At 35.1% G+C, this 20,041-nt stretch overlaps 2 protein-coding genes and 1 long non-coding RNA gene across 3 annotated transcripts in view; 2 read left to right on the top strand and 1 right to left on the bottom strand.

Moving 5' to 3' along the window:
- The window catches only part of LOC122718880, a 139,195-nt gene that overhangs the window by 48,629 nt on the left and 70,525 nt on the right, over positions 1–20,041 (bottom strand). The window lies entirely within an intron of this gene.
- LOC122718910 lies at positions 8,481–10,559 on the top strand. Its single transcript, XR_006347481.1, has 3 exons — positions 8,481–8,934; positions 9,039–9,744; positions 10,077–10,559. It is a non-coding gene; the product is annotated as an uncharacterized LOC122718910 (long non-coding RNA).
- LOC122718904 lies at positions 15,175–17,142 on the top strand. The gene is made up of 3 exons (XM_043944308.1): positions 15,175–15,256; positions 15,820–16,083; positions 16,954–17,142. The coding sequence occupies exons 1-3, from the start codon at positions 15,206–15,208 to the stop codon at positions 16,960–16,962; spliced, it is 324 nt and encodes a 107-aa protein (XP_043800243.1). The 5' UTR covers positions 15,175–15,205; the 3' UTR covers positions 16,963–17,142.

Raw genomic sequence — 20,041 nt, 5'->3', positions numbered from 1 at the left:
AATAATCTTTTAAAAAATGATCCTTTTAAGAATTGAATTTTTGTGAGTTCAAGAGTTTTTTAATTTACTATGGAATTTTTATTGAAAAATTTGATGTTGAAATTTTTTTGTATAATTATAGCAAATTTATAATTGAAAAACTGAAAGCAAATATTAATTTTTAAATTATATATCATTCCTTTCCAGAAATTATCGATTATATGATTCATTTTTCTAATTCCGCATTAGCAATTTTAAAAATTTCAGGTTTCTATGGATATTCGAAACTATGTTGTTTTTTAATAAAATAGATGTTTATTATTATTAGTCAGATCGACTAGATATGCTAAAAGTAATAGCCAATTAGAATAATCGAAACAATGCGGCATTGATTATTATTTCAAAAAAGAGATATTTTCGAATGAATCATGTTTTCGTTTTTTCAATTTCGGTTCAGCTATCATTTATGATTATGTCATTCTCCAATATTTGGATTTTTAAAACTAATTATCAAACATCATTCAAATATTAATAAAATAAATATGAAAATTGTAAATATAATTATAAATATTATTTTTAATATTTAAGAATTTCATTAATAAAAACAATATTCAGAATAAAAAATAATTTCAAATCAAAATTTTTTTCTTAAAAAGTTTCTTGAAATATAAATGTAATTAAATTTCTCGCACCTGCACCGAATTCGTGTTGCATTGTCCTGTAAGTTACAATGGTGGTTGCATACACAGTAAATGTATATAGTTAGCTAGATACTAGTTAGCCATGGCACGTATCGTCTGTGCTCTCCAGCCACGACCGATGATTATCTCGGTTTCAGCCACAAAGCACGCCAGTCCCACGCACGCCTTGTCGAGTTATTAATCGCCACATAATTCTACAATTACAAAGGTTAATCCGGCGTTTTCACGCTCCGAGCGTCGTGGGTGCTGTGACAGCTTCACGACAAACGACACTTAGATGGGGGCGCTTGCATCGAATAGTAGGGGAAAGAGAGCGGGTCTCGTTGTCAGACCAATCTGTGTCACCTTACTTTCGATCCTCACCTTTGCCTCTGAGGGACCGGGAATTTCGCGTTCTGCATGGAAACACTCGCGTGATATACCGCTGCGAAATAGTTAATAGAAAGAGTCTCGCCTCGTGTATTACGTGGGATTCGAATGGTTGACGAGAGAGAGTGAAAAACAACGTGATTAACACCTGCACTATGTACTGTCCTCGCAGGAAATAAGAAACAAACAACCGTCGTTTTTGTTTGACTTATACTATTTTCTTGGTTAAAATGTTTTATCTAACATTTCGAAAAACATATGTGAGAATTAAAATTTTTATTTTTTTTTTCTTTATGATTAGAAAAAATAAATTAGATTTAATTGTCAGTAAGAATGAGGTTATCTGTATGCTAAGTGCATATATATATTTCATGAATTTTTAATACAAGTTACATATAAAAATAAAGCTTTATACATATTATTTTATATTTATTTTTTCATGTAAATTTATCCACTTTATGTAAATAATGTTTTTCATTTCTTTTTTACGAAAAGATGACTTTTTAGGCCTTAGTGACTAGCTGAAGATGGAATCGGCGGAATGTTCGCATATTTCGAATGATCAAACGATTTATAAGAATAATTTATAAATTCAATTCTTAACAGATCGATAATTTAACATCATATAATTTGCTTTTTTTTTACATTTTCCAAATATCAACTTATAAATGATCCTTAAAGATTTCTTGAGATTCAAGATTCTACGAGATTCATATGAACTAAGAATACAACATCAATCGACTGTCGACTCTTAATGTTTCACTTTACGGCCTCGGTATATCAGGCTTACTCAACGTAATTGGTTGCGACCCAGTCAAACGGTTAATTCAAACTCGTCTTACAAATCATCTTATTTCTTCATAAGAAGAATGAAAATAAAGAACGTGTAATAATCATAGTTTCTAACCCCAAATATTTGAAAACCTCGAACCATCCCTGTCCAACAAGGTAACCTTTTCAGCGATCTCTCATCGATTCGGCCCCACGAATCGTTGAAAAGTCGTGGCAAGATGATTAATCGTGGTGAGTATATCCCGGAATCCAGTTGTATCGTTGCCTTTATCTCGAGTTTCCTGCGCGTAACGCTTGCCATTTGCGCGGCAGCCGCCGGCTAATAAGAAAAGGTGGTAAAAGGGTAAGATAGTTCCGCGCTCGAGCATTGTCTCGTAATAAAACGATAGGAATTCCACCGTTTATGTTTGTCCCGATCGGCTCTTTTCCCGATCCCGTTGCCGACCCGCATTCCGCTCGAAAAGTCAACTGCGCACGCGCGCATGCTGCGTGAGAATGCGCCCATTTTTGTCGTGATCCTCTCCGCCAATAGTAAATCATTATTCGCATATTTAATAAAAAATGATAGTTTGTGCGCACTGAGAACTGGGCGCAGCGAATTATATAGAATGCTGGAAATCACAATGCTGGGATTTATGCGTAGTATTAGCCGCATTGAATGTGTTATGACATGTGTGAGAAACATGTTAAATTTTGTTTCGTATTTGATTGTATTTGAGCCGCACCTCTTTTGGATTACAAAATATGATGAATATGATAAAATAGTGATACAATAAAATAATTTGATCTGATTAAATTTCGTTTTGGAAATTTCTAAATTTTTTTTTGTATTTTTTAATATTGTTCGATGAATAAAGTATGATATTTTGAAATGCATTGATTCGAAAATTGTCCATTATATTTCATTCATAACAAGAAGATATCAATGTAAAAGCAGTGAAAAAAGTAAATAGTGCAAGAAAACCTTAAAAACATTATGATTGGAAGTTTTCTCCGTTTCAACTGGTTATACTATGTTACTGACCACCTTTGATATTGCTATAACGTTACAAGTTGAACAGATAACAGCTATTACCCTTAAAGCTTCTAGAGAATTATATTCAATTCTACATAATCTGCTGAATATGGGGTATATTTAGGTTGTATATTTATCGTTTTCACTGTCAATACAGGTTTTTACTTATAAAATTACAATAAAATTATTCTCATCGTCACTGTAATCCTATGATTCTTCCTACCTGAAAGGAAATCTCAAATATACCAAATTACACGAACCACGAACAGAGATAATGATGGGCGAGTCTTTTTCAACCATGTTTATGTCCCCAGCACCACGTAACAAATGAGGCCGCTTTCAACCGCGCATTACGCATTGGTCACGGTGAATTAGGCGCGGAAGTTGTGCGCCACGATGTCACCGGGCCGTACGACCCCAGCGCTTCTTGGGAGGTGAGTCGGCGAGAGAATCGATTCGACTCGCTTCTTATCGGACCCTGTTAATATGGCTGGTAACTGTGTCTCATTCTTACGATTGGAGGAACCGTTGAATGCTTTTAACGCGGTAATTTCTGAATTCTTTTATAAATTGTGGAATGACAACGATTGGAGAGGATATTATGTGCTTGTTTTAAATAACTCTGTTTGTTGGATTTATAGAAAAACAATGGTTATTGAAATTATTAAAGATTTAGATTTAAAGATATAAAATTAAAATTAATTAAAATAATAAGAAAAATTATTTAATAAAAAACAATAAATACATGAGATTCTAATAATTTCAATTCATTGATATTTCTTTATAAATCACATTTATAAATCAATCTTCCGACTGTCATGATTTTCAATGACCTCATCATTTCAGAAGTGACACTATTAAGTACAAAACGATCGTGTCTGATCGCAGGAAACTCGAAAAACTCAAGATCATGCACAAATGTAAGTTATCTACGTTTTCTTGGCATTTATTAGTGATTAACTCGACGTCTATCTCAACGTTGTCGCCATGATAGCTCAGCTGGGACACCTAACCTTCAAACGTCGTCTCCTTACTGCGCAATTAGCAAGTTGACGTATTCTGAGATCATTCTGAGAGTGGTTTTCAAAGAGATAATTGGACGTGGAACGATATTATCGAAGTGTTACATGTATCTCGTATATCGTAGAATAATATTTCAAGTGTGTCGCGGAAATTGTAGGTGTTATGATTCATGAACATGCTTTGAATATAATTTCTTTGACTTCTATCTACCTTGTTAGAGAATTATTCTTATTAAATTAAGTAATAATAATATTGTTAGTAATCTAATGCTATTATAAGTGATAGTAATGATAGTAATTTTCAACTTTTTTAAAATCAAAAAATTATATTTCCATTATAATATCGCACGATGGTGTTGGATTGCAATACGGTAGCATGGTTAATCAAAATTAACCACATCGTTTCTTTTGAAATTCGAAATTTGCGTTCCAATCCTTACAGATGATTTCAACAGTGACCTCACACAACCTCGAACGCTTACCATAATAAAAACTCGACGGTGCCTCTTTAATTCAGCTTATCCAGTCCCAAGCAACATTCAATTAACGCGGCTCTCCTGCAATTTGCGCCATAAGCCGGGTCTCAACCTGAAACGCAGAATCGCGTCAGAAAATGAATACCCGGTCAGGTTTCCTTGCTGAGGGAGTGGTGAACGGAATGGAAATTTATCGTGACTCGCTCGAGGAATACCGGCCAGATTCACCTCGCCTTAGTTGCATAATGTTCCACAGAATTCTGATGTCGAACAATGACGAGCATCACGTCGATCGACGACGACACGGAGACGGAGACGACCTTAACCTTTCTTGCGCCCGGGGACACTTGTCCCTCGTGGTTCTTTTCAATTTGATCGATGGGCTCGCTTGGAATTCCATTTGTCCTTTAGTACGATTCGTACCTTAAGTAAGTTTTATTTTATATTCTTGGTGTGTGCAATCGCGATTTAAAGTAAGCAAGTATACTTACTTGTGAATGCTGGAAGATTTGGGGTTAGGTTTGCGTATGATTGATGGTTTGTTTTTTGTACATCGTGTGCGAGTTAAATTGTGAAAAATAGCTTAGAATTGGATTCAATAGTTGAAACGATGAAACAAGTTTATATGAATGTATCGTGTGCGAATTTTTGAAGTTCTGAAATATGATCATTAAACTAAAAAATATATATATATATATATATATATATATATATATATATGGAAAAATATATATATTAATAATTTTAGAAAGTTTATATAATATTTTGTAATATAATAATAATATAAAACATTCTAAAGTTTGATTTAATATTTCTAACCTCTAAATATAGAAATTTTTATACTCCATTAAAAATTAACAATACTTCATTGCATAATAAATAATAATAAACAAAAATAAATATAATCAAAAACAGCATTATATGATCATTGTCTTTGAAACATCGTATATTATCGTACTTACTATTTTCCAGTTAGAATTTTATCGATTATTTATTTTTAATTCTTTTCACATTCCTCCTCTTTTTCTATCTTTGCCATTATTGTTCAATATCTTCATTTATTATACATAAGCAAACTTGTGTAAATTAAAAAGATATACACAAAAATACACAAAAAATACACAAAAAAAAGAAAAATATGTCGTACGAAAAGAATTTATCGGTTCAAAAGAACAGCAGCCCAATATGCGTATCGTTGCGCGCGCATAATTAACTTAAGAGCAAAAGAAGGACAGGGATTGCCATCTTACGGTAATTACGATTGGTGCCATTATTGTAGATTATTCTCGTGTCCGGTTTTTTACGTAATCCGATAGTTACTACCGATAAACTCGATAATTATCGCATAAAGTCAGTTTTTGCCTGTTTTCAATATTTATCGTGGAAATCCCTATTTTTTTACTGGGAAAAAGACTATAATATTTGACTAAACTGTTTTATATAATTTCCTGAATATGTGAGGTTAGTTTCTCTCATAAAATAGTTATAAATATATTTAGTAATTATTAAAAAATATATTTAATAGTAATTTTATTAAGATTTCTTTTCCAATTAAGATCTAATCTTTCTCAAATTTTCAGTATAACGAGTATCTATGCATTAAATCTAATAATACGTTATGGAAAAATTTCTATATTGGTAATAATCGATATTATTGAAAGGAATCGAATAAATATAATGGTATTTTATTTAATCGTAGTGCAATTTCAGCGATTACATCAGAAAGTAAGTAATCTGCCTCGCTACTTGTCCACAAATTCTTTCACTCAACTACTTTATCCCTCGACCAAACAACCAGTTACTGATCGCAACTCGATTTATCGAGCGTCAACGCTTTTCTCACACCTATTAGCGAACCTATCAATAATACTCTCTCCGAGAAACTTAAGGAAACGATCGCACCATTAGGAAATCCTAGTGTCTACACCCGCGTCTCAACACGCCAAATAGTCGGCTACCTATATTTACTGTTATATGCCATAGATCAACGTACTATTTCTAACCAGTCGAGATTATCGCGCAGATATCCGACAATATAGAATCCATAATACCACGAACAGTTACATAAATATATAGTTACATGTCTCTAAGGAATGTGTTGACTTATAGATAATTGAAGATGGAGAAAGATTTCATAAAAGGTTTAGTATAATGTTCTTTAATTAAACATTTTGAATATATATATAAATATTTAAAGTTCCAGTTTTTTTTACAAAAATAATGCAGAAAAATAAAATATTTAATTGCAGTAAGAAGAATTGATATTGTTACGTTTCTCCAATTTCATCGTGTGGATTAAATTGAAATATTATTGAAATTTGATGGAAAATCTGACAGGCAAAGTGATATCCGTTTTACGTAATATCTATAGCGACAATACATGAGGAAAATTATCTTCGATGTTAATCCCTGTTTCAACGCACCCACGTCTTCTACGACATTTCCATATTCTATCGCGATAAGCCGCGACCAAGGAAAAACGAGACGCGGGAGGAGCCATGCTGTTTGCTATTTTATGTCACCATACAGAAATTTTTTTCATTCTGTCTTGCGATACGTATCGTGTCTTTTGTCGTTGCTTTTATGATATGACGTTCTACGTGGGAAGAATTATATGCGTAGTCATATAAATAGTATTCTTAATAATGAGAAAATTTGTTTTATTATTTTCTTTCTATAATTTTTATTGATATAATAAAATTAACTTTTGAGAGACGTTTTGGTTTAGAACAGTGGTTCTCAATTTGCAGATCGTGATTTAAAAAACAATATAATTTACTAGAAATTTATTACGTTTATTTATCCATATTCTAGGAACACCAGAATGATCATAACCCTCCCATTATTCATTTTATGCAAGATGCAAGGTATAATTCAAAAATTTAGAATCACATTTTCAATTGCAACTATATTAAATTTTCTATTTAAACGCAGATAATAATTTACAACAATAAATTTCTCAAAAGAATCTTTAGAAAATTCTAACCTAACTTTCGATCAATTCTATATTTCAGATACGTCCAAATGATTCCAAATTTTTACCCAGTAATGTACATTGAGATTCTGGATTAAAACTTATACTTATAAATAATTACAAAACGCATCCTCTCGAATACAACTCGAGCAGTAACGAGTGATTCAACGAGCCAAGATAAGGTCTCGGTTCGAATATTTACAATTCATTTATCGATAACCTGCTTCACGGATAAAAAGGCGAGGAAAAGAGAAAAGTGAAAGATAAAATAGAGAGAGAGAGAGAGAGAGGGAAGTTGGTCGGTGAAACGATTCCGTGATTAAGAGTAGGATGATCGGGGGCCGCATTTTGCGTGCTCAAGCATGCGTAAGTCCGAGGGCAGAATACGGTTATACGCCGACCGAAGCTGTGTCATCGTCGGCCAATCCATGGAGGATCGAGGTTGATCTTGGGGAATCGGAGGAGGAGAGTGACTCATACCGGTAGCCAGTAGGTTTTCCGGTTATCTGGGTTCTGGTCGCGGATTATGGGAGTGTCGGGAGAAAGGCTGTAATTGACTGTGATTATGTTACGTCGAGTTAGACACGGTGAGAGGTAAGGTTTCCACGAGGGGCACATCGAATTCCCTTGTTTTAAAATTATTTGGAAACGTATATATTGAAATGTTATTTTTCATCGTTTATTCATTCAATTATTTATGAAAGAAAGCTATGATTGAAAGTGGATAATTGAGTGAGTAAATTGGAGATAGAGAAGAAATTGAAATTAAATTAGCTTTCAATATTTACTCAGAAGTAATTATTTGCCATTGCTGTTATATAGATATGGGATCATTCGATACATTTAAATTATTCATTTTCAATTAGTCAATGAATTATTCAATGGAGTAATTGAATAAAAATATATAGTATTTCCTATCTTCTGCCCTATGCTAATGCTAAAAAAAGGTAATCCACGATGAATTAAACTACGTAACTGGTTTAAAACACGTATACTACATATATATATATAACGAGTCAAATATTTCGAGAATAAATTAATATTGTTCGTTATTTAAAATTATTTAAAATTTCGAGATAATATTTATATCGACGATAAAAAAAATTTTTTTTAATAAAATATACTTTATTTATTCTGCGACAGAGAAGATCGTTTGCCTAATCAAATAAAATAGGATTACATCTTGGAAAAAGTTGGGAGACACTGGACCAACCAGAGTTAATTAATGCCGATATCAGCAGCATCGATGAAATCACGGAACACCGGCTTCTCTCATTTGAATATCAATATCGAGAATTCCTTCCGCGAGTCGCACGGGCGTGGAAAAGCATATCGGCACTCGAGTGTCATCGTCGGTTCAATTATCCTCGGATAATTAAACCACGGCGAATTAACGCGCAGAATTTCGTCGTCGTTAAACCACGGTGGGATTTACAGGTTGAATCCGTTAAAAGGAATCGAGATTCCCGTGGCATCTGAAGCAAGCTTGTTTCATCGAATGGAAAATGTTGATATCATAGAGTTGGAATTTCCTTTTCCACGAATTTTCACACGATCTTCCGTTTCAAGATCTTCTGGTATACGATGAGAAGTTGAAGGTTTACAGGTATGAATATCATCATGAGATATTTTTTAGAATGAATTATTGAGACCTTTGTGTTTCTTTTTCCGTGGCTATAAAATAAATACATAATAATTTACTGTATACAGGATATAGCACGAAAATTAATATGATGAAAGAAATAATTTTTTTATTTAAATTTCTATTCGTGGAAATAAATGAACAAATAAAAAAAGAAAAAAAAGGAGAAAAAAATTAAAAAAGAAAAACGAAAAAAAAAGAGAGATATACTGGAGCTTAAGGCTGTATTTATCATCTCGAATCGATCTCAATTACCGCGAAACGTATCGACGTTTGGCGATCGACGAACGGTGAATTAGCCGTGGAGAGCTTGAGGGGGAAACACCGTATCGCGTGACATTCGAAATTGTACGAGAAAGCGGGCGCGGAGGGAGGGAAGAAAAGCGAGCGGCGCGGTGGAAAGCGAGCGGATCGCGATCGTGATCGGGAGCACGCTCGTTAGAGAGGCCGCCGGCTCGTTACTCGGCCGCTTCTGTATCAAATCCGGCAATTAAACAGCGGCGATCGCGTTTACGCCGAGATAAATACCGGTCATTTCACGAGACGAGACCGAGGCAGAGACTTATGGGTTGATGAAGATTATGCGGGGACAAGAGAAAGGTAGAAGGGATGACAGGAGACGACCAAGATAGTTCCTGGACTTCTATCGAGCGCGGATCTTCCGCTACAGCGACCTGGACGATGACCTCTTGGCGGATTGCACGTCCATTTTGAATGTCTGGATGTGATAATAATTTGGATTATTTGGATAGATTGGATGATAATTTCGATAAGGTAACTTGTGCATTTTACTTCATTTAAAGTAGCATAAAATGAGAAAGGGGAATCGTATACTGATTTTTTAGAAAAATTTTTTAGTAAAAGCAAAGATCTTTTAAAAAATTGTAATTCAAAGATGTGAAGTTGGAAGCTTCGTTCATTCTTTAAAATGGACTCAGAATCCACAAAGCTTTTTTTAGATATTGACAATTTTATTTGCAGAGTTATTTCAAACAAATAATTGGCCATTTTCCAATTACGTGTTACAGTTCACAAGATTAGAATATCATCCTAAACATTAACATGTTACAACCTATAATGACGTAAAATTTTATTGCCTATTCTAGGGAAGTGTAAACTTTTCGAGAGCACGAATAAAACCGAGAAGCAATCGACAAGAAGAGAGAGAGAGAAAGAGAGAGAGAGAGAAAGAGCAGCAACACGAAAGAAACAGGAGCGTTACGACGATGTCCACCGATGAATTACCATACCGACCGGATTACCTTTCATGCGCGAAACATCTCCATCAGCTGGAACCGCGAATAATCCGATAAGCGAATTAAGATTAGCAGCTTCTGATGAGCCGCTAAGTGACTATCGACGTTCGCATATCGACCGGCTTCGGTGACATGGAGCCGAGTAGCGACGTCGATCACTAGAAATCGATCATTGCCTCCTCGCTCGATCCTCCGATCGACGTTATTATCAGCATCGTACACAGTGTTGTAAATTCTTTGCACACACACGAGATATTTTTTTTCGTCATTATTGTTATTTTAATATGAATGTGATGGAGAATAGAAACATTCATGATAAAACAGTTATATTAGTTTAGGCTAATTTTATCCAAAGATTATAATAGCATGTTATAAGCTTGACTAATTTTATGTGTTTTTGATGTTGCTTCTTCAAAAATATCATTGATTATTTTTTTGATTTAATGTATATCAATATTTATAACGATTATTTGTTCCATAGTTAAAATAAAATCGAGTAATAATATATATAACATGAAATATTAAAAATTTTAATTTAAATTGTTGTATAATTATAACGATATAATACAAATGTTTTATTTAAACGAGAAATACTTATAAATTCCAACGAGAAAATTTCAATTTCATTACAAAACATTACATCTTTTTCTATATCAAATCTCCATCGCTGAAATTAACTATAAACGCAAACTTTCTTCTATTCTAATCACAACCCTTTCCAGAGTCCACCATCAACCATCCAACGATCAACATCTATGCACTGAATAGTCTCAGCAACTTTCTAAACTCTTCTCCTACCATCAATTCCATCCAAATCGAACCGACCAACGCAGCATCTCTCTCCACCAACTGATCACGGAAGATCGAAGTGTCAGGTTCCCACGAGAGCGTCGCGAAATTCACGAACCGGCGATCGTGTCGTCGGTTTTACGGTCCTCGTACAGGAGCTTGGAGCAGGTATACACGTTTACGACGTCGCTGGAAAATCGGCCGTAAACGCGACTCAGTCGTAAAGATTGTCGAGTGGTTGCTCTCTCACGTTCCGGGCCATTAGGATCAGAACGGCGAAAGAGAGTCGCACGGCCCTGGATGAAAGGATACTTTCTCTGTCGCTCGTCGACGTTTCGGCGCAAGCGCGATAGATCTCGGCGAAACAGCGATAAAACGATCATTTTGTTCTAGAGAGCAACAACTTCGACAGGTTGGTGACGAGCGATGGCTTAAAACATGATGTTAGAGAGGCTTTATTTGAGATATTGTTGCATCGAAATTTTTAACTTGATATTTTATGAGATAAATGATTATTGAAAAGTGAAATCTTTTTAAATATAATAGTTTGGAGAGAGTTTGTAAACTTTGGTTTGATATTAGGTTAGGTGTAAGATTTTGGAGAAGCTTGATTTTGAAGATTTTCTTTGGAATAATATTAGATTTGAAATGAGATCTTTAATTTAAATGATACTTTTAAAGATAATTAATTTTTGAAAAATCTTAAATAATTTATTGTTGATTCTTAGAGATTGTAATCTTTCTCTTAATATTAAATGTAAGAGATTTTGAATAAAGAAATTTGATTTTAGAGATTTTCTTTATAAAGTACTATTAGATTTGAAACCTTTGAATTATATTTTGTAAGATGATTAATTTTCAAGTTCTACATATTGATTGAAATTCTCCTAAACAATTTAGAAATTACTGATGTGAAATCTCTTACCTAGTATCTATACTTTCTAAATTATAAAGTAGCAAAATTTATAAAACATATAGATTTAACATCGAAAATAATATATTTCATTATTTCTCCCATTGTCTATCGTCGAGTGGAACAATGCTCGACTCGCGTCAAAATCGCTCGAGCGAGACGCCCTGTCTCGTGACTAGCGCTCGTCGTCGATCGCTTCGTGACCTCTCCAATTCAACCGCGCGAATACAATTTAATAATTCCCACTAGCTGTGTCTGGCCAGCCGGTTTTTTACACCCGCTCGTAACATCTTCGAAGATACCCTTTAGCCTCTGCTCGGCCATATTTCGATCGATTCTCAATCGGTTTGAACCGCTTGCGTCACACGGAGAAACCGTGATTACGAGAATAATCATTGGATCGACGAAATTTAACGAATGATCGACTTACTTTAGTGGGAGAAAAACCGAAAAAAAAAAAGAAAATTTAAAGATAATTTGATAATGTATTTTTATTTCGATATTTTGAATTCTTTTCATCATTTAAAAGACATAATTGGTATAATGATCGAAAGAATGTCGACCGGATAATAGCTGTCAAAGCTCACGTAATGGTGGCCGCTGCTAGCAATCACGCGTAAAATTAGCGTGACCAACGATCGTAGAGCTTTCCTTTGTCTGAACTTACTACTAGACTATTCTGACGTGTTTCGAATGCGGTGTGTTAATGGAGAGAAACGTTCCTGACACGTTTGAAGGGTATTATACGATACTATTGCCTTCTAGTGAATACAGTGTGAACGTAATTGGCCGTTTAGTGCTTTCTTCTGGCAATCAGTTGTTCGTGGTGTGTTCACAATTGCATTAAAACTTGTTGGTTATTTAATATGGTGTAAAAATCGATCATATAATATATAAGTGACATGAATTATTTATATTTTTTTGTAACATTCGTTAAATCCGATCTATTTCATTTGTATTTGAAATTTTTATGTTTGATTTTCTTATAAATCTTATAAATCGAATAATCTAATTCCTATTTTTTCCTTTTAAAAATTGTAAAGGAAGAAATGTCGCGAGATCGTCGTATCTGATCGAGCAATTCGAACACGGAAAGAGTCTAGTGTCACGAAGTCACGTAAACGGAAATGGTCATAGCAATACAACGGTGACACGGAGAAACAGTTGATCAAAAGGCAGTGGGTTTCGTGATGAAATGACATAGTAGCTTTCTACGGAGTGGCAGGGTCATCTGGGTGCAGCTGCCAATTGTAAACGATCACTGCACGATTCTATTGTTTCGTTTCGCTGGGGATTCATTTGAAAGATGATGATCAATGATTTATTAATAATAATCGATGAATCTATAAACCTATTAAATCTATCTTTTAAAAATTGCAATTTTCTTGCGAACAATTTATTATTTCCTATCATGGGTTAGCTTATATGGATTAACATAACCTATAAAATTTTTACTATTTTTACACTACAAAGAAACTATAAAAATTCTCAATACATCATTTTTTTCCATTTTCAAAATGTATCAGATTATAAAAAAATCTAGAATCTTCACCGACAACACTGCACACATAACCAAGAACAAAGAGAAATAACCAACGGTATCGCTTTCTTCAGTTCACAAATATCAAAATCACCAACCATGACCCAACAATAGCCACACGAAAAGAAACTGGGGAACACTTCTGGTTACGATTCTGTCATTATCGTGAATCGTTTGGAAACGATGGTGGCCGAGTATCGTCCGTCGCTCGTTCGATTCAAACGTCCAGATATAACCTCTCCTCTCTCTCTTTCTCTCCGTCAATTCGAAAATAGACTCGATCCTGAATTATTCGCCAGAACGATCCTCCCTTGTCTCTTCTTTCTCTCGCGTGGCTTTATCGGGTAGAGAAATCGACGCGGGCTCGCAGCTAAATTACCGGCTGGCAGCGTGTACGCGACCATGATAGACGCGGCAACACCTAACGCCAGTCACGATGCCAGCGCCACGTGTAAAAACGGCCATTGTCGGTACAAAGGGAAAAGAGACTCGTTCCGTCGCGTCGAGCACATCCGAGGGACGTTTCGGATCACGGACGATTCGATGGGGGGCAATGTGGCTAACGGATTGTCCTACGAGCCAACCGTGGACGTGTCCGATCGTTTTCTGTATCCTGACCTGTCCTACTAGCCTCCTGCTGCTGCTGCAATGCCTTTATGGTACATTGTTCCACGGAAACTGGGATCGCGATAACGGGAAGCTTTGACATTTCGCCGTGTTAAATCTAGTACTTTATCGGTATTTTGTCGTACGGAATAGAGCGTAGTGTGACTACAGCTCTATCGGACAGAAATTTTTAATAAGATTGTCCGAGGAGATAGAAGGAAGAATATATTAGAAGCTGAGATTAAAATTATATGTAAGTAGTGATATTTTAGGTTAGAATACTATTGTTAGTTGAGCAATTTACAATGAATCGTACATAGATGGTGATAAAATTTATAATAAAGTTATTAAAGAGTCAATCAAATTTAGTGAGGACTTTTATATAATGTTTAAAGAAGATTAGAAGATTTTAGATTAACATTATAGAGACGTTCCTTCTCTAAAAAAACTTGTCATTGCAAGATGAACTATGATCGACTACACCAATAGTTCTCAACTTTTTTCAACCTTAAAAAGAAATCATTACTATTTTAATTATGTTAGACATTTAGCACAATTTATTTTGATATAATTACATTGTCATTATATATTTTACAGGAATATCAAGATGATCCTTTGACTAATTCAAAGGTTAATTTTTTTCTAATTTTTCTAATTTTCTTTACTTTATATGATAAAAGGCACAAGTTATTTATATATGATAAAAGGGCGTCGTAATTCAAGAAAGACTGGAAAACACTGGACAATACGATCATCCAGTATCTCGATTCTCGAGTTATGGATCCGGCGATCGACGAGCATCCCTCGGAGGTGGCTCACGCGGGTCAAGGCGAACCACGTGCACGTGCGTGTACACGCAATGGCGCGAGAACACAGGTGGATGGTTAACGAGCCCTGGGAAATTTTTCACCTTTTCCCTCCTTATTCTTATTTTTCTTCTTCCTCTACTTGTTCCTCGTGTAAGAACTAGTTTCATCGATGTAGTCTTTTTGGTTCAGTTTGTAATCGTGCGCTACGCAAATCGATCTATAGATACGGAACGCGTACAGTCCTTTTCTGATCGAGATACGGACATGGGAACCGGTGCTATACTCGGTGAACCTGCGATAGGAATGCGGGAGAAGCGAGTGGATGCAAAGTTGTATCGCGAGGATGAAGTGCGTAACAATTTCTTGCTGCAAGGTACGTGAAAGGGATTTGAAAAAGAAATATCAGTAAAACAATTTTCATCATCATTTGATTTTATACTGATTTCACTTATCGGATTCAGATTTTTAATTTAAAAATTGTGAAAATGAATTTAATTTCTTTTTTATGTAAATCTTATGAATGATTTTTCTAATTTTCTACTTCTAATTTTGTCATAAATTCTGTCTATAATGTTCAATAATACCTGTTAATTATGATCAGTGGTTTGATATAAAAAAAAAATTACACGATTGCTAAATAGTGAAACGTGGTATTCGTGATATCGAATGCAAGGTATTCGCAACGTGAACGCAAGAACAAGAATGTCGTGTAATGCGTATTGTATGTATATCGCAGTTCAACGCCATTTCTTGATCTCGTTTCGCCAATTTTTTTCTTGAATTTATACCAGCTTTTGAAATACCCCGCTATATATATATGATATATATATTTTATTACAATATGACAGCTGTTTCAAACATATAGTAAGTTAGTCAAAATTAATCGCGCTTCCATATTCGTAAAGTAAGATTCGTGGAAACAAACGAATGTTCCAGATGTCTACGCCAGTGCAGGACCACAATGCTCGGTCACAATTTTCGAGGAAGGAGAGGGGGAGGATTTCACGCGGGGACGCGTACACCTCCTACACGACGTACACCGCGGCGTATAGCAGCCGCTTGACAGCTGTCACCTCGGCCGAGGGGGCGACAAGACACGGCGAGGCGAGGCGAGCCCCGGTGATTCATGCGCCGCAGGGGGGCACAAGGATCCGGCGACCTCCTGTCAAGGATTCCTTCGTCGCATACCATCCGCTCGAGGTGACATCGCGGCCGGCTGATTTAATCGCGAACACGAACCGTGTTGCAGTCGCGGGCCCATGTGCACGGCATGGAATTCGAGTCGGCCCATTTCCACCCGATCTTTTCTTTTCATTCACGTATATACACATTCTTATACTGTTCTTTGCACTGTTTATGGAGCGTTAACAACTGTTTCGCCTGAAATACATATCACCAACTTAATACTCGATAAGTAAGGAATTAACCAAATATTCATCGCATAGTAAATAATTATTTTAACTCGATTCTAACTAAATATTCGTCGCGTAGTAAACAATTATTTTAACTCGATTCTAACTAAATATTCGTCGCTTAGTAAACAATTTTAACTCGATTCTAACTAAATATTCGTCGCTTAGTAAACAATTATTTTAACTCGATTCTAACTAAATATTCGTCGCTTAGTAAACAATTTTAACTCGATTCTAACTAAATATTCGTCGCTTAGTAAACAATTATTTTGACTCGATTCTAACTAAATATTCGTCATATAATAAACAATTATTTTGACTCGATTCTAACTAAATATTCGTCGCTTAGTAAACAATTATTTTAACTCGATTCTAACTAAATATTCGTCGCTTAATAAACAATTATTTTAACTCGATTCTAACTAAATATTCGTCGCATAGTAAACAATTATTTTAACTCGATTCTAACTAAACATTTGTCGCTTAGTAAACAATTTTAATTCGATTCTAACTAAATATTCGTGGCGTAGTAAACAATTATTTTGACTCGATTCTAACTAAATATTCGTCATATAATAAACAATTATTTTGACTCGATTCTAACTAAATATTCGTCGCATAATAAACAATTATTTTGATTCGATTCTTTTTTTTGAAGGTGATTTGATTTGGAAGTTACGATGGAGAGTCACCAGAGATTCACCAAGAAAGAGGATTTAGTGTGATTTAATTTTTCTCCATCAAGAAGACCACGTTAAATCGATCATCGTTCATCGAATAAATATAAACAAAAAGATAAATTTACAGTACGTGACTTGAAAAGAGTGCTTCGACGAGGTTTGTTTTTCTGCTCGCTCCTTCGTTAGGTAATGGAATTACCCGAACGCAATGACACAGCGATTACATAATTGCGACCCTCTCGTTGACTCCTCTCGCGCACAGCCAGCTCCATTACTCTCTGTACCCCTCTTCCTTGTCCATCCTTCTTCCATCGTTCTCTCTTTCCTGCGTGCAACGCGGAGAGGATGGTCGATTATTCTCGAGAGACAAATGACACGGTCGACGAGAAGTAACGAGCGGCAACGAGACTCGTCAAACGTGTCGTTTCCCGGATCGTCCGCTTCGTTGAATGAAAGGGGAGGGGGAGGAGGGCACCGAACGTTCGTGGCGGTGACTCGTTAGATTTTCTCGTATCGATTGGAAATCGGAAACGGGAAGTTGCCTTAAGAAGTTGCCGATGGTGACTTGCGCTAAGGGTGGCGGTGGAGAATAATCACTCGCTTGATTTCCCTCCATCAGGGTTCGTTTGTTTAATCGTGTTTTAAAAAAGATTTTTAAAAATACTCGTTGGATGTATGACTGTAAAGCACGTGTAAGCAAATATCTTGTGTACATATTATTATATATTATATATATTATTATTTATTATACATATATATTATTATTATATTATTTATATATTATATTATAATATATATATTTATATTATTTATTATATTATTTATTATATATTATTTTGTCGAATTTTAAAAATTTCATTTTTATTAATAATAAATTTTAAATATATAATAAATTATATATTAAATATATATAATAATAGTAATAATTATATAATAAATATATAATAAATTAATTAATAAATTTATCAATAATATGTTCACCTTTGTTCCTGATTATAAAATTATCGTCTAATTTGTAAATAGAGACGTTGTACAGTTCCATCAGATTGATCTTTTTGAAATGATATGAACGTTTCAAGATCCCGTGGAACCGAAAGGATCGACAGCTGTTAACCGAAGGCTGTTGGCGACGTAATTGGGTCGATAAGTCGAAGACGTGGACGAGGTCCGGGTGTGTCTTATCGCACCGTGACATCGGGAAGTCGGTGAAACGTCCAGGTTGCCAGGTTATCCACGCGAGCACGTGGACATTCGTCGATACATCAATGCCCGTTAAATTGTCTTGAAACGATTTATATAGGCCGGCGGCGACCTTGCGAATTCCCACACACGCGCGAATGAAATGAACGGCCGGATTGAAACTGTTCCAGAAATGTAACAAGAATTAAGTGTTCGAAACTATCGCTCTTTGTACGTACAATTTGTTGCAAAAGTAAAACTAGATTAGAAGTATTCGATATTCGACGCTTTTAAAGGTAAAAGTAAGAAGATGTTAAGTTATTAAGCAATTTTTAAGTTTGCCTTAAGTGAAGTAGAGATAGAATATTAAAATAACTTTGTCTTCGTTATAATTATTTTGGTATATTTTTTTAATTATGAATTCCATTTATTTATTTATTTTTAATAAAAATAATATTAGGATTTGAATAAAGGGATATTAAATTGAATAAAATAAATTAGAAGAATTAATTTGAATTTTATTTTATTTAATAAACAAAAGGAAAAATAAAATATGAGAATTAATATCCCTTTAATAAATACAATTAATATTATAAAAATAATATTATAAATTATATTATAAATAAAAATAATACAATTAATAAATAAAAATAATAAAATTTAATAAATACAATTATTATAAAAATATATTTATTGGATAAGATAAACCAAAATCTTTTAAATATCTTCCACGAACATATTAACACCAAACAAATAAACAATTCAAAAAAAAAAAAAAATAAAAAATAAAAAAGAATTCCATCTTCTTTCCAAAAGAAGGTTAAAATTTTCCAAGACAACAGCTTATCACGGATTCTCCCTGCCTGCCTTCCCTTCATTCGCCAGCCCCTAGCTTTTCATCAAAACCTCTGATCCGCTTAAAACAATTGATACCTCGTCACCCTCCGCTAATCTCCGACGAAAATCTCCAAAAAGGAAGGGAGAAAAAGAAAGAAGAAAACAAAGAAGAGAAAAAAAGAAACATCCCTCGAACATCCACAACCCGGTCACAAGTTCTTCTCCACCCCTTTCCACCGGTGCCATCCGGCATGGGATGAAAACGGCGGCGGCGATGGTGGAATCCAGACTTCCCCTCGATCGTGGATTCTCTCCCCAGGGTGCACTGAGCGTAAAGCTTTATGCTCGCATTTCCATCATACGCACAGGCAGCGCCGATTACGACGTATCGCCCGTTAAAAATGCATGCAATTAGCCCGCTCCGCTTCTTAACCCGGCGCGCCCTCCAACCCCTTCCTCCCTCCCTCCTTTTCCCCCCACCCGGGTGACAAAATTACGATCTACCGGGTGTCGTTAATATCTACGAGTCTTGGAAACACGGCGAGAGCCGCTCCGGAAAACGCGGAGGAAGAAATTGCGCTCGAGGGGGAGGGGTATGTGTGTGCGTGTGTGTGGAGAAGCAGTAGTAGAGGGGGAGGGGATGATCTGTGAGATCTTGGGGGGAGGGGAGGGCGAGTCTAACGCGATTTCGAGCCGAGTACGATTCGGGGGAGGGGGGGGATTGGACGACTGTCCCGAATCGATAGGCAGCCCCGATCGTGGAAAAGTTCTAACCTTGGTGTCTGCCCGTTCCTAGCGTTGCCTATCTATAATCTAGGATTTGGTATAAATATAGGTGGAATTAGGCGAGTGGAATGGTTTCAGGGTGGATTATTGGAAAACGTAAGGAAGATTTGAATACTTTGGAATTCTTGGTTGTTAGGCATAAAAGTAAAGTGGGAAAGAGACATATAAATCTTTATTTTTATTATATATATATATCTTTATATTATATATATATATATATATCTATAAATATATCTATAAATATATATAGATATTATATATATA

This window comes from Apis laboriosa, unplaced genomic scaffold, assembly GCF_014066325.1.
Source record: "Apis laboriosa isolate Shangri-la unplaced genomic scaffold, ASM1406632v1 scaffold68_cov148, whole genome shotgun sequence".
Lineage (NCBI taxonomy): Eukaryota > Metazoa > Arthropoda > Insecta > Hymenoptera > Apidae > Apis > Apis laboriosa.
The sequence above is the reverse complement of the archived record's forward strand: the minus strand, read 5'-3'. Positions and strand labels throughout refer to the sequence as shown.

What these genes read in the sequence shown, in the direction of transcription:
- LOC122718904 (XM_043944308.1), top strand. Translation starts at nt 15,206, where the DNA reads ATGCAAAGTTGTATCGCGAGGATGAAGTGCGTAACAATTTCTTGCTGC. An exon ending in TAACAATTTCTTGCTGCAAG is followed by an intron (nt 15,257 to 15,819) that starts GTACGTGAAAGG and finishes CGAATGTTCCAG; the next exon opens with ATGTCTACGCCAGTGCAGGA.